Consider the following 12,023-nt stretch of genomic DNA (forward strand, 5'->3'; position numbering starts at 1 on the left):
CATGCTTGTATATTTTAAACCTGTACATGCTTGTATATTTTCTAAAAAACAGAAGATACAATTCACAGCCTACAATCACCTTTGTGAAGTCATGAATCATAAATGGTTTCCAGGGGGTTTCCAGGTCCAAACGGGTGCTCCCCCCCCCCCTTGGAAAGAAAAGGTTTAAGCCCATCTTGGACAAATACAAGTACACGGTACTATTTCCAATTTTTAGTTCAGACTGATTTTAGACATTTCCTGTGTAATTATGGCAAGTGTAACCATTATGGCAAGTGTAACTTATGGCAAGTGTGACTTATTTCAAGCGTAACTTATGGCAAAAGTATTATGTCAAGTGTAATTATGGCAAAAATATTATGGCAAATAAAACTAAGCCGTGTTGACCAATGTCCACGAATATTAGTGAAAAACTTAACATTCAGAAATATAATATATTTAGCTATCGGCCTATATTTGCCAGAACTATAATATATTTAGCTATCTGCCTATATTTGCCAGAACTATAATATATTTAGCTATCTGCCTATATTTGCCAGAACTATAATATATTTAGCTATCTGCCTATATTTGCCAGAACTATAATATATTTAGCTATCTGCCTATATTTGCCAGAACTATAATATATTTAGCTATCTGCCTATATTTGCCAGAACTATAATATATTTAGCTATCTGCCTATATTTGCCAGAACTATAATATATTTAGCTATCTGCCTATATTTGCCAGAACTATAATATATTTAGCTATCTGCCTATATTTGCCAGAAACTATAATATATTTAGCTATCTGCCTACATTTGCCAGAAAAACAATTGCTTTTAGAAATAGTTTGTTCTAAACAGAAACATGTGCCAGTGATAACTATAGTTTTTCAATTTATTTTATGGACTAAAATATTACAAAGTTTAATAAAAGCAAACCTTAACTTTAATATCTTGGAAGTTTATTAAAAGTTTTCTGAAACGATCAATTAACATGAATAAACGTATATTGTAGGGATGAACCGAATCCTATCTGGTCGGAGACATTTTGGTTTCCTCTCCGTAACCCTACAGGGTTAAAACTCAAAATCCAGCTCATTGATTGGGATCGAGGAAGCCAGGTCTTTTTTAAATAAACGAATTTTTCATAAAAATCTAACGATGATAAAAAGAAGAGACTATAGAATTCCCCCCATGTAAGCGTAATTTCAAGTGACCATCAATGCAAAGATGCCCTAATCAAAACTATACCATTTAAACCTTTATCAGCGGAACACTAAGGAAGCTATCGAAAATTGTTAAATTCTGCCAATTTACTTCTGTGTTTCTACAGAATAAATCCGCAATTTCGCGTGGGTCACTTGATTAGAGAAACTACCATTGAAAATTATCAACTTCACTCCAATCTACAAAAGTCAGGGATTGAAAATGGTCCAACAAATTCGTTCCGCCCACACCCTTTCCTCGTTCCATGATTGACCCTATCCTCGTTCCATGATTGACTCTCTCCTCGTTCCATGATTGACCCTATCCTCGTTCCATGGTTGACCCTATCCTCGTTCCATGATTGACCCTATCCACGTTCCATGATTGCCCTATCCTCGTTCCATGATTGACTCTCTCCTCGTTCCATGATTGACCCTCTCCTCGTTCCATGATTGACCCTATCCTCGTTCCATGATTGACCCTATCCTCGTTCCATGATTGCCCTATCCTCGTTCCATGATTGCCCTATCCTCGTTCCATGATTGACTCTCTCCTCGTTCCATGATTGGACATATTTAAATATCAAAATAAAAGAATAACATTTAAAACTTAATTTTCGCCGAATACACTTTTGCATGTCCTGTGACTGGGATTCTAGTTCGGCGTGAATTTCAGGTGGTAATACACGGATTTCTTTATTTTTTAAATGGTACCTTTGTGAATTGGGCATACCGTTCGTTTTAAATTACGTCGACAGTCCCTTTAAGGATGACGAAATCAAGGATCTTGAAGTAGATTTATCTCCAATAATAAAAAGTCAGGTATGCACAAAATTGTAAAACTGTTTTGATTTAGTTTAAAATGAACAATACATTGCATGGACATTCATTTCTTGTTTTTATCATGATTTACTATGATTTTACACTAGAACTGAGCATTCGCCACAAAATTTAATCTTCTAACCCCTATATTTTTGCAACATAATGGTGTAAAACTTGAGTATTTCAGACTATATGATCAAACAGAATTTATAGTTAGAAATATCCAAGGTACACGACTTCAGGTCGCAAAGATCTATGGATTAGAAAATTAGAGTTTGAAGCAAGTATTTTCAGTTCCTGAAGCCAATATTCTAAACTTTAAATCAGTTAAAATAAAATTATTTAAATTTTAAAAGTTTGAAATTTGAAAGAAAATTCCAAATTTAAAAATTGTTTAAATTTTCAATAATATCTGTAATATTTAGAGAACGTTTACGTTTCCTGTAAATCAAGAAAAGAGAAAACGGTCCGAAAGAGGAGAATTGTTAATCAGGTTTAAATAAAAAATTGAATTTAGGCTTTACCACAAAGTCAGATCTTCTAATCCATTTATCGTTGCAGCACAATGTGGAAGAACTTATTTCACATTATTTATTATGTTGGATCAAATAAACTAAGTTTGAAATATAGAGGTTTACACCATCAGATTGCAAAAGGATGAGAACATTTAAGTTTCTATCATTAGGCTAAAAATACTTCAAGGTTGCTAATAGTTTCTCCCACCGTATACTCGCACTTGATCGTAACCTAAGATTTTAGTTATTTTTCACGATAAAAGTCAATCGAATAACTCATTTAAGAGTCTCAAAACAAAGCTAACAATATTCCCATGGTTCTCCGGAGTTTGCAATCAAACTTTGAGACAAATAGGTCCAGGGGTTCCTGAGTTATGATCGGACAAACAAACAAACAGACAAACAGAGATTACAGCTTTATATTTTAAAGATATACATTAAAAAATAAAAAGAATAAGATTGAATTTGAATAAGTAAAAAATAAGATTAACTTTTGGCACAGTTTGTACTCTATATCCAATCCGGCCCTCGAATAAATTCTGTTAAAATATCAAATTTCAGAAATTGAATTTATCAAAATTTTGAATTTAGGGCTTCGTGGTTTTCTCTCTTGCCTCTAGAGCAGTATATTTCTTCAAAATCAGGTTTATAACCAAAAATTGAGAAACATTTTTGAATAATAACATATTATCCCCCCCCCCCTTATTCCGTATTTTTAATATCCTAGGAAAACATTTAAATTATCGTATTTTTATGAATTTTTATTCAAAAATTACTAATTTGAAAGAAATTTTTTTTTTTAATTCGCAAAATATTTATTCTTCAGGTCTGTAATATAAAAAGAGGCAAGTGTTGTAAAGTGTCCTTATAAAGGAGAGATAGCAGTACTTTTTTATTTATGATATACAGGGTGACCTATATATGATATATGATATACAGGGTTACCTATATATGATATATGATATACAGGGTGACCTATATATGATATATGATATACAGGGTTACCTATATATGATATATGATATACAGGGTTACCTATATATGATATATGATATACAGGGTTACCTATATATGATATATGATATACAGGGTTACCTATATATGATATATGATATACAGGGTGACCCATATATGATATATGATATACAGGGTTACCTATATATGATATATGATATACAGGGTGACCCATAAAGGCTGACACTTGAGAGACGACTGTACAGGCTTTATTTTTCCTTTTTCAATATTAATAGTTCCCTGTAAATGCAAAATTATATGAGCTACGATGTCCCTAAGCCATACCGGTAATTTCGCAGTGAGAACCAAATTTCAACGCACACAGGGGGTTATGGGGGCTCAGCCACCCCCCCCCCCTGGATCAGTAAGGTCTATGCCAAGCCCCAACCCCCTCGAAAGAAAAAATGAAGGCCCCCTTGGACACATTCCTGTGTACGCCCCTGCCTGTTATCTAAAGAATTTAAGGTCGTCGTCTCTTCCTTTGTGGGTAAACTTGTACATACGTATGTATAGTTATGTACACTGGGACCGAATTTAATTAACTTGAGCCAGGTCACTAAACTGCCTACCTCTGGTTCAAATTTTAAAACACCGATTCAAAGTTAAAGATTCATGGGAATTTAAATCGGTGATTTAGGATTTGAACCGGCGCAGCGGTAGTTTAGCGAGCTCTCCAATTTCTTAAATTCAGTTCCTGTTTAGGTCCAACTGTGATCTCTCTCTCTGTTGGTAACTTATCTCTTCAATATCCTTCAGCTCAGGAACATTTAGAGAACCAAGGATACAAACTTAAAGGGACTTAAGCGTAATTTCAAGTGACCTTCTGACGAAGTATGAATTAGATATCAATGTTTATAATTTTGTAAACTGTATGTTAGAAATGTGAAGGGAAACACGGAACAAAACGTAAAAATATAATGAAAACTTAGAAAAGTATCCTATCAGCTCATAAATGAAAAATATCTTTAAAAATATTTTTTTTTTAAACGTTTATTTTGTCACCGGATCACCTATGCTAACTATGCTCACCTATGAATGTTCTTTACACTGAGTAGGAATGGGTTAAGCTATATATAGAGACAAGGTTGGGACGAATCAGCTCCGGGTGGTTTCTCATCCCAGACCAAGAGAAGATGGTTGCAAAGAGTTGTCTCCTAGCTCTAGGTAAAATGTATTCAAGATAAAACAAGAAAAAAATATAATATTAACGATTTCTCTTTTACAAATATTCAATTGTAAATTTTGATTATCTCAAGAACATTCAGAATTTTTTCCGAACTTCAAGTGTGCTTAAACTAGCTGAACACTCCCTTAAGTTTAAAAATGTTTAAAAATTAAATTTAAAAAAAAATATTTACCTTAAAATAAAGTATTATCATTTTGGTAGAAAATTTGGAGATTATGCTTGGAACTAAATTTTAAATTTTTAGAAAATATTTTCCATTTAAATACTTTTCATTGAATTTTCTAGAATATCCAGACTTTAATCCTTTAAACTTCTATTTTTTAAAGATTTAAAAATGTAGATAAAACAAATAAATTTTTTACCAATGAAAAGAGATGAATTTTCTAACATTTTAGTATTCATTTTTGAACGAATGTCTAGGAAAGTTTGGTTAAAACACAACAAATCGTACGGTCTACAGAGCGGACACGTAATAAAAATGGTCAAAACTCATAGAAATATCACATTGTAATCAGATCCAATCGGATGCAACGGTTAATTAACTAAATGCAACACGAAGAGCCACGCTTAAAATGTTTTTAATGTAACTGTCGCCGTAATTCTAAGTGGCTTTCCATTTCAATACTGCCTTACATCTTTGTTTAATCACTGATGAATGAGATCACCTTGTTTTTACCTTTAAAAATATTTGTTGTTTTTTTCTATTGTGGATTCTTTACAAAAATGACTTGAGGATTTTTGTTGTAGATACGTTGAAGGAAATTAACAATTTTCGAACTAGGAACTAGGAACTAGGAACTAGAAACTAGGAACTAGGTACTATGAACTAGGAACTAGGAACTAGAAACTATGAACTTTGAACTATGAACTATGAACTATGAACTATGAACTAGAAACTAGGAACTAGGAACTAGGAACTAGGAACTAGGAACTAGAAACTATGAACTATGAACTATATGAACTATGAACTATGAACTATAAACTATGAACTATGAACTATGAACTATGAACTAGGAACTAGGAACTAGGAACTAGGAACTAGAAACTAGAAACTAGAAACTAGGAACTAGGAACTAGGAACTAGAAACTCGAAACTAGAAACTAGGAACTAGAAACTAGAAACTAGAAACTAGAAACTAGAAACTAGGAACTAGGAACTAGGAACTAGGAAAACGATGATATTTTCCTTTAGTTACTTAAATAAAGGTTATGGATAGTACATGCCGCCCTATAAATATACAATTATATCTACCATTATAGAATCTCTTTAAGATCTAAACTTTATGAATTTATGAAGGGTTTCAAGATGATGATATAACCCTGAGAAATTATTGTTTAGATAGAGAGTTTCAAGATGATATAACCCTGAGAACTTATTGTTTAGATAGATTGGTTTCAAGATGATGATATAACCCTGAGAACTTATTGTTTAGATAGATGGTTTCAAGATGATGATATAACCCTGAGAACTTATTGTTTAGATAGAGGGTTTCAAGATGATGATATAACCCCAAGAACTTATTGTTTAGATAGAGGGTTTCAAGAGGATGATATAACCCTGAGAACTTATTGTTTAGATAGAGGGTTTCAAGATGATGATATAACCCTGAGTATAAGAACTTGGAGTAATGAAGTTCTCCTGGAGCATGTTCTGAGTCCCAACCTACTGGATAATTCGAGGAGAACAATAATTGCAGGAGGAGCCAGGGTGAGACAAAACTTAATTAAGAAACCATACCGGAGTTTCACAGTTTATATACAGGGAAGAAACTTAGCAGAAAGGGAGTGTTCACCAGTTTATATACAGGGAAGGAAACTAGAATTAAACGGACTGTTCATCAGTTTTTTTGAAGGGAAGAAAACTAGAATTAAAGGGACTGTTCACCAGTTTTTTTGAAGCGAAGAAAACTAGAATTAGAGGGATTGTTTATCAGTTTATCTACAGGGAAGAAAATTAGAATTAAAGGGACTGTTTATCAGTTTATATACAGGGAAGAAAACTAGAATTAAAGGGACTTTTTATCAGTTTATCTACAGGGAAGAAAACTAGAATTAAAGGGATTCTTTATCAGTTTATCTACAGGGAAAAAAACTAGAATTAAAGGGACTGTTTATCAGTTTATCTACAGGGAAGAAAACTAGAATTAAAGGGACTGTTTATCAGTTTATCTACAGAGAAGAAAACTAGAATTAAAGGTACTGTTTATCAGTCTATCTACAGGGAAGAAAACTAGAATTAAAGGGACTGTTTATCAGTTTATCTACAGTGAAGAAAACTATAATTAAAGGGACTGTTTATCAGTTTATCTACATACAGGGAAGAAAACTAGAATTAAAGGCACTGTTTATTAGTTTATCTACAGGGAAGAAAACTAGAATTAAAGGGATTGTTGATGATGAAAAATAAGATTGTTCGTTCTTTTTTAACTTTTAAAGCTTTTTGACTTTTCAACCTTGGACAGAATCTTATGAGTTTGAGCTACGTCACTGAAGTACATACTGCCTACTATTCATATTTAAACCTACGATTAAAAACTCAAAATTAAGCAAGGAAACTGAAACTGAGTGAGAGGAAAACATTATAAGAGGCCCAAAGTTTTGTCCTGTGATTCTCGGGATGATCAGCATCTTTTGCCGTCAGAAGAGTTGAATCAATTCTTCATTGGATATCCCTTTTACAAAACACAGAATCAATTGATTTACCAGAAATTGAGAGATCAAATTAAAAAGTTGCCACTGTGGATTTCGAGATCAAACGTCGTAGATTAGAGCTGTTAATAATAAACGTTTGACCTCAAGTCCTCATAAATTGAATGACCGGCCCAAATATGTCTCTATTAAAAACTGTTTGACATTTTTTATCAACGTTGTTGTTTTCCAGCCACAAACTGCAGTACTCTTTTTCCCCGCGTTTTCTTAATAATAACTCGATGTTTGTTTTCAGAAAAGATTGTGCCTGGAATATCAGGGTATCCTGTTCCTGGCTAGACACGGAGAAAGACAAGGGTTTAATCTCCTGGAAGACTCAGGTTTATTTCTAGTTTTAGCTCCGGGTCTAGGTTTAGCTGTATTTCCGGCATCCCAGAGCCATAGAGATCATTAATCATAGGATTGTGATATAGAGGATTTTACTATTTTTCTCCGCTAGAATATCTATCTATCTGACCAAAAATCATTCAATCTAGAGCTGCACAATTTTCGAGAAAAAATGTGTGTTTTTTTCTTCTAAATCCCTTTAAAGTATAAAATGACATGCAGGGGGCTTCTCGCCTTCGTTCTTGTAATTATTTTAGCTTTTATTTTTTTGCAAACATTTGTTCTTTAAAACTTTAAGATATCGGAGTTTTGTCTATTCGTATTGGTGGTTTTTCAAATATTTAAAAAATTTTGGAGGCAAATTTTTAAAAATCTCGACCTATATTTTTTTTTCTTTGCTGCTAATGTGAAGTCCTATTTCTTGGATACAAAAAAACAAATGTGTATAAAGAAAATATTGATTTTTTAAAAATGTTTCCAGGGCAAAATGAAAAATATATTTCTTATAATGAAGATAAGCCTCTCTCAACCTTCAAGTTATTAGAGACTGGTGACTGGTGACTTACTAAAAAGTGCAAAAATTTGCAACCGCGTAATTTCCTACTCTTAAAGAAACACTAATGACAACTTTTTTCCTTCAATGCAGAAGACAGGAGGTTTATTTTAAACTGACAAAAGACAAGCTGGGCGTTAGGTACTAATCTTTTAAAACTTTTTTTGATAGAATGTTATCTTTATTTAGTAGATTCGTTTTAATTAATTTTACAATAAAACAGACCTGAAAATTATTTTTTTTACAAGAAAAAAATTATTTAAGTAGGAGATAAATATTGCAGGATTAAAATTTAACTGGTATGAAATTATACCTGTGTCTGGTATGAAAATATATCTGTGTCTAGTGTGAAAATATATCTGTTTCTGGTATAAATATATATCTGGGGCTCGTATTAATAATTATTTGTGTCTAGTATGAATATAAATATATCTGTGTCTGGTATGAAAATATTTCTGTGTCTGGTATGAATATAAATATATCTGTGTCTGGTATGAAAATATTTCTGTTTCTGGTATAAATATATATCTGTGTCTGGTATTAATAATATTTCTGTGTCATGAATATAAATATATCTGTGTCTGGTATGAAAATATTTCTGTGTCTGGTATGAATATAAATATATCTGTGTCTGGTATGAAAATATTTCTGTGTGTGGTATTAATTTATGACTTTGTTTGGTATGAATATATATATCTGTGTTTGGTATGAATATTTATCTGTGTCTGGTATGAATATTTATCTGTGTCTGGTATGAATATTTATCTGTGTCTGGTATGAAAATATATATATACGTTTGGTATAAATCTGTGTCTGGTACAGAACATATATCTGTGTCTGGTTTGACTGGTAGGAAGGCCCCAAGTTCTGGCACGGACGGAAATTATAAGAAAACCAATTATTGAATCGTCAGAAATCCATCAAATAGTTCCTTTCAGCTCTCTTTACATTCCATTCATATTTAAAAAGCATTTTCATATAAAGGACGGATTCTAGAGGATTCTTCAGATTTGGAAACAAGAACACTCAAACACACAATTTGAAAACTTTTCAAGTTTTAAAGGGACTGCACGCGTAATTTCAAGTGAACCACAATGCGTTCTTCTCTAAAATACTGTTCAAATTGCAGTAAAACTGGAGTGTACGCTAGCTTAGAGTGTGAACTCATCTCAGCTGGCTTTATAAATATTTTTAGAAACTGCCGAATATCCTTTGTCCAACGCGGTTTCTAAAATATTTATTTTGTATCTTGTTGTTGAAGAAAGTAAATGTTGATATTTCTTAAATATAAAACAGCTTGATAACAAAGTGTTCAGCAATGACTAGCGTTACTGAAGAGAAATAATGACAAGTTTGATATCCTTATTCTGTTAAAGGTTTAAAACGTACTCTTGTGAATCGGACACACCAGTTTAAAAATTGAGGGTTTCTTGAATTTACGCCTGCTGTCCCTTTAAAAGATAAAAAAATTAAGTAATCTTTCAAATGACAAAAGATTGAAATGATAATGAGAAGGATTTATTTAAAGAGAGAGATTGTAAAAAACATTTTGAATCGATTGCTAATTTTTCGGTTCTTATCCAATAAATTACAAACTCTCCTCCACAGACCCTCGTATTTGTACTTGGTAGTTTCTAGATTTTTTAAAGAGAAAAATAAGTTTTCAGAATCCAAAACTGCAAAGTACTTAAAGGTTACCAGTTTCTGTATCACTGCAGGCGCGGCATAGATTTTCAATCAACTCATGATTTAAATTGGGATTGATTAGTTGTATGATTCTATTGATTTGTAAAAAGTACCTGGAACATTATACTGTTTTATTTATGACCGACCGGAACTATTTGTAAAAAGTACCTGTAACATTGTACTGTTTTATTTATGATCGGACGGAACTATTAGTAAAAAGTACCTGGAACATTATACTGTTTTATTTATGACCGACCGGAACTATTTGTAAAAAGTACCTGTAACATTGTACTGTTTTATTTATGATCGGACGGAACTATTAGTAAAAAGTACCTGGAACATTGTATTGTTTTATTTATGATCGAACGGAACTATTAGTAAAATGTACATGGAACATTATACTGTTTTATCTATGAACGGTCGGAACTATTTGAAAAAAAGTACATGGAACTTTATACTGTTTATCTATGACCGGCCGGAACTATTTGTAAAAAGTACCTGGACTATTATACTGTTTTAGCTATGACCGGCCGGAACTATTTGTAAATAGTACATGGAACATTATACACTTTTATCTATGACCGGCCGGAACTATTTGTAAAAAGTACCTGGACTATTATACTGTTTTAGCTATGACCGGCCGGAACTATTTGTAAATAGTACATGGAACATTATACACTTTTATCTATGACCGGCCGGAACTATTTGTAAAAAGTACCTGGAACATTATACTGTTTTATCTATGATAATTATAGATGACCGAATTAAACCTAGAAAAACGAAAATATCTTCCACATTATTGGTCAGATAATACCTTGTACCAGAAATAAACATTTTCATGCGCTTCCCTGAACAAAAGGATTGTCCTCTGATTGATAAGCAACACAGGCCAGAAAATATCCAATATACCCCCTTCCCTCAATTTAAAGGGCTCATCAATTTTATTAAGAATATAATCATGAAAAATTTCATAATAAAAAATTTTGCCGGAAAAAAACTCAAATTCATTTAAATACTTTATTAGTTTCGAACTTTGTTGGACAGTTGAAGCAAAGAGCGGAGAGAGACTTATTTTCTAGATTTAACATTTTTAAAAGAAAAAATGTTATCAAAGTAATCTACATTTATACTTTGCTTGTCCGTGTGTGCTGATAGTACATTTTCTTCTTCTTTCAGACTTTTCAGAAAATTTGCCTCTGGTGAATAAGGTCTTTTTTACCTCATAATTAATAATAAATGAATCTGAAAGGTTGATAAAATAATTATTAATCATAAGATAATTAATAATTATTTCTTAAACTAAGCTTTTAGAGAGCTTCGCGCCCATCTTCTATTTCAACGTTTAATTGTGGCTCTATCTTTGAGCATCTTCTCATAGCACAATTCAAAACAAAAACAGAAAAAGTTAAATTTAAAATTCTGAGACTCCAAAAACCTTCTCTGGGGTCATGTGTCGTCCCTCACCAGGGCCCAATCGGTTTTGCAATGGACAGACAGACAAGCAAAGTAATATATACTAGGCTTTTAGGGCGCTTCGCGCCTATCTTCTTTTTTAATTGTGAACATTTCTCTTTGTATTAATTGTAAAACGAAACCAAAAAATGTTCGCGGATTTTATAAAGAAAATTTAATGAAAATCAAATTTAGTTTTTGGCAAATTTTTGAAATTTTGATCATTCATAAACCTTTCCTTACAAAATTTGGGTCCCGATCGGTTCAGCCGTTTTGACGTTTATTGGATACAAACAAACAGACAGACAAGCTAAATTTATATGTAGATATAGAAGGCCAATATTTGTATTAATGAATAGATGATTTTTACAACTTACAGTGCGTATTTTGGATTGAATTAATAAACATTGACCCGCTTCGCCCCAAAAAAATTGTTTATGATATTTTATACTTTTATTTTTGCCGTAAGTTTTGAAGAAAAAAATGTTATCGTTCTCTGTATTTACATTTAAAGCTTAATTTAAATATCGAAAAAAATTGATACCTTCACAATTTATTACTAATCTTTTCT

General features: G+C 32.2%; 1 protein-coding gene across 1 annotated transcript in view; it reads left to right on the forward strand.

The window, feature by feature from the left end:
* Positions 1–12,023, forward strand: part of LOC111711190 (extended synaptotagmin-3) — a 37,083-nt gene that overhangs the window by 20,307 nt on the left and 4,753 nt on the right. Inside the window, exons 12-19 of the mRNA XM_023485473.1 lie at positions 999–1,104; positions 1,957–2,010; positions 2,436–2,503; positions 3,117–3,169; positions 4,242–4,300; positions 4,595–4,703; positions 6,303–6,433; positions 7,670–7,754. Coding sequence (XP_023341241.1) covers positions 999–1,104; positions 1,957–2,010; positions 2,436–2,503; positions 3,117–3,169; positions 4,242–4,300; positions 4,595–4,703; positions 6,303–6,433; positions 7,670–7,754 — 665 coding nt within the window. The remainder of the gene's footprint in view (positions 1–998; positions 1,105–1,956; positions 2,011–2,435; positions 2,504–3,116; positions 3,170–4,241; positions 4,301–4,594; positions 4,704–6,302; positions 6,434–7,669; positions 7,755–12,023) is intronic.

The sequence above is a fragment of the Eurytemora carolleeae genome, unplaced genomic scaffold, assembly GCF_000591075.1.
Source record: "Eurytemora carolleeae unplaced genomic scaffold, Eaff_2.0 scaffold1134, whole genome shotgun sequence".
NCBI classification, from domain to species: domain Eukaryota; kingdom Metazoa; phylum Arthropoda; class Copepoda; order Calanoida; family Temoridae; genus Eurytemora; species Eurytemora carolleeae.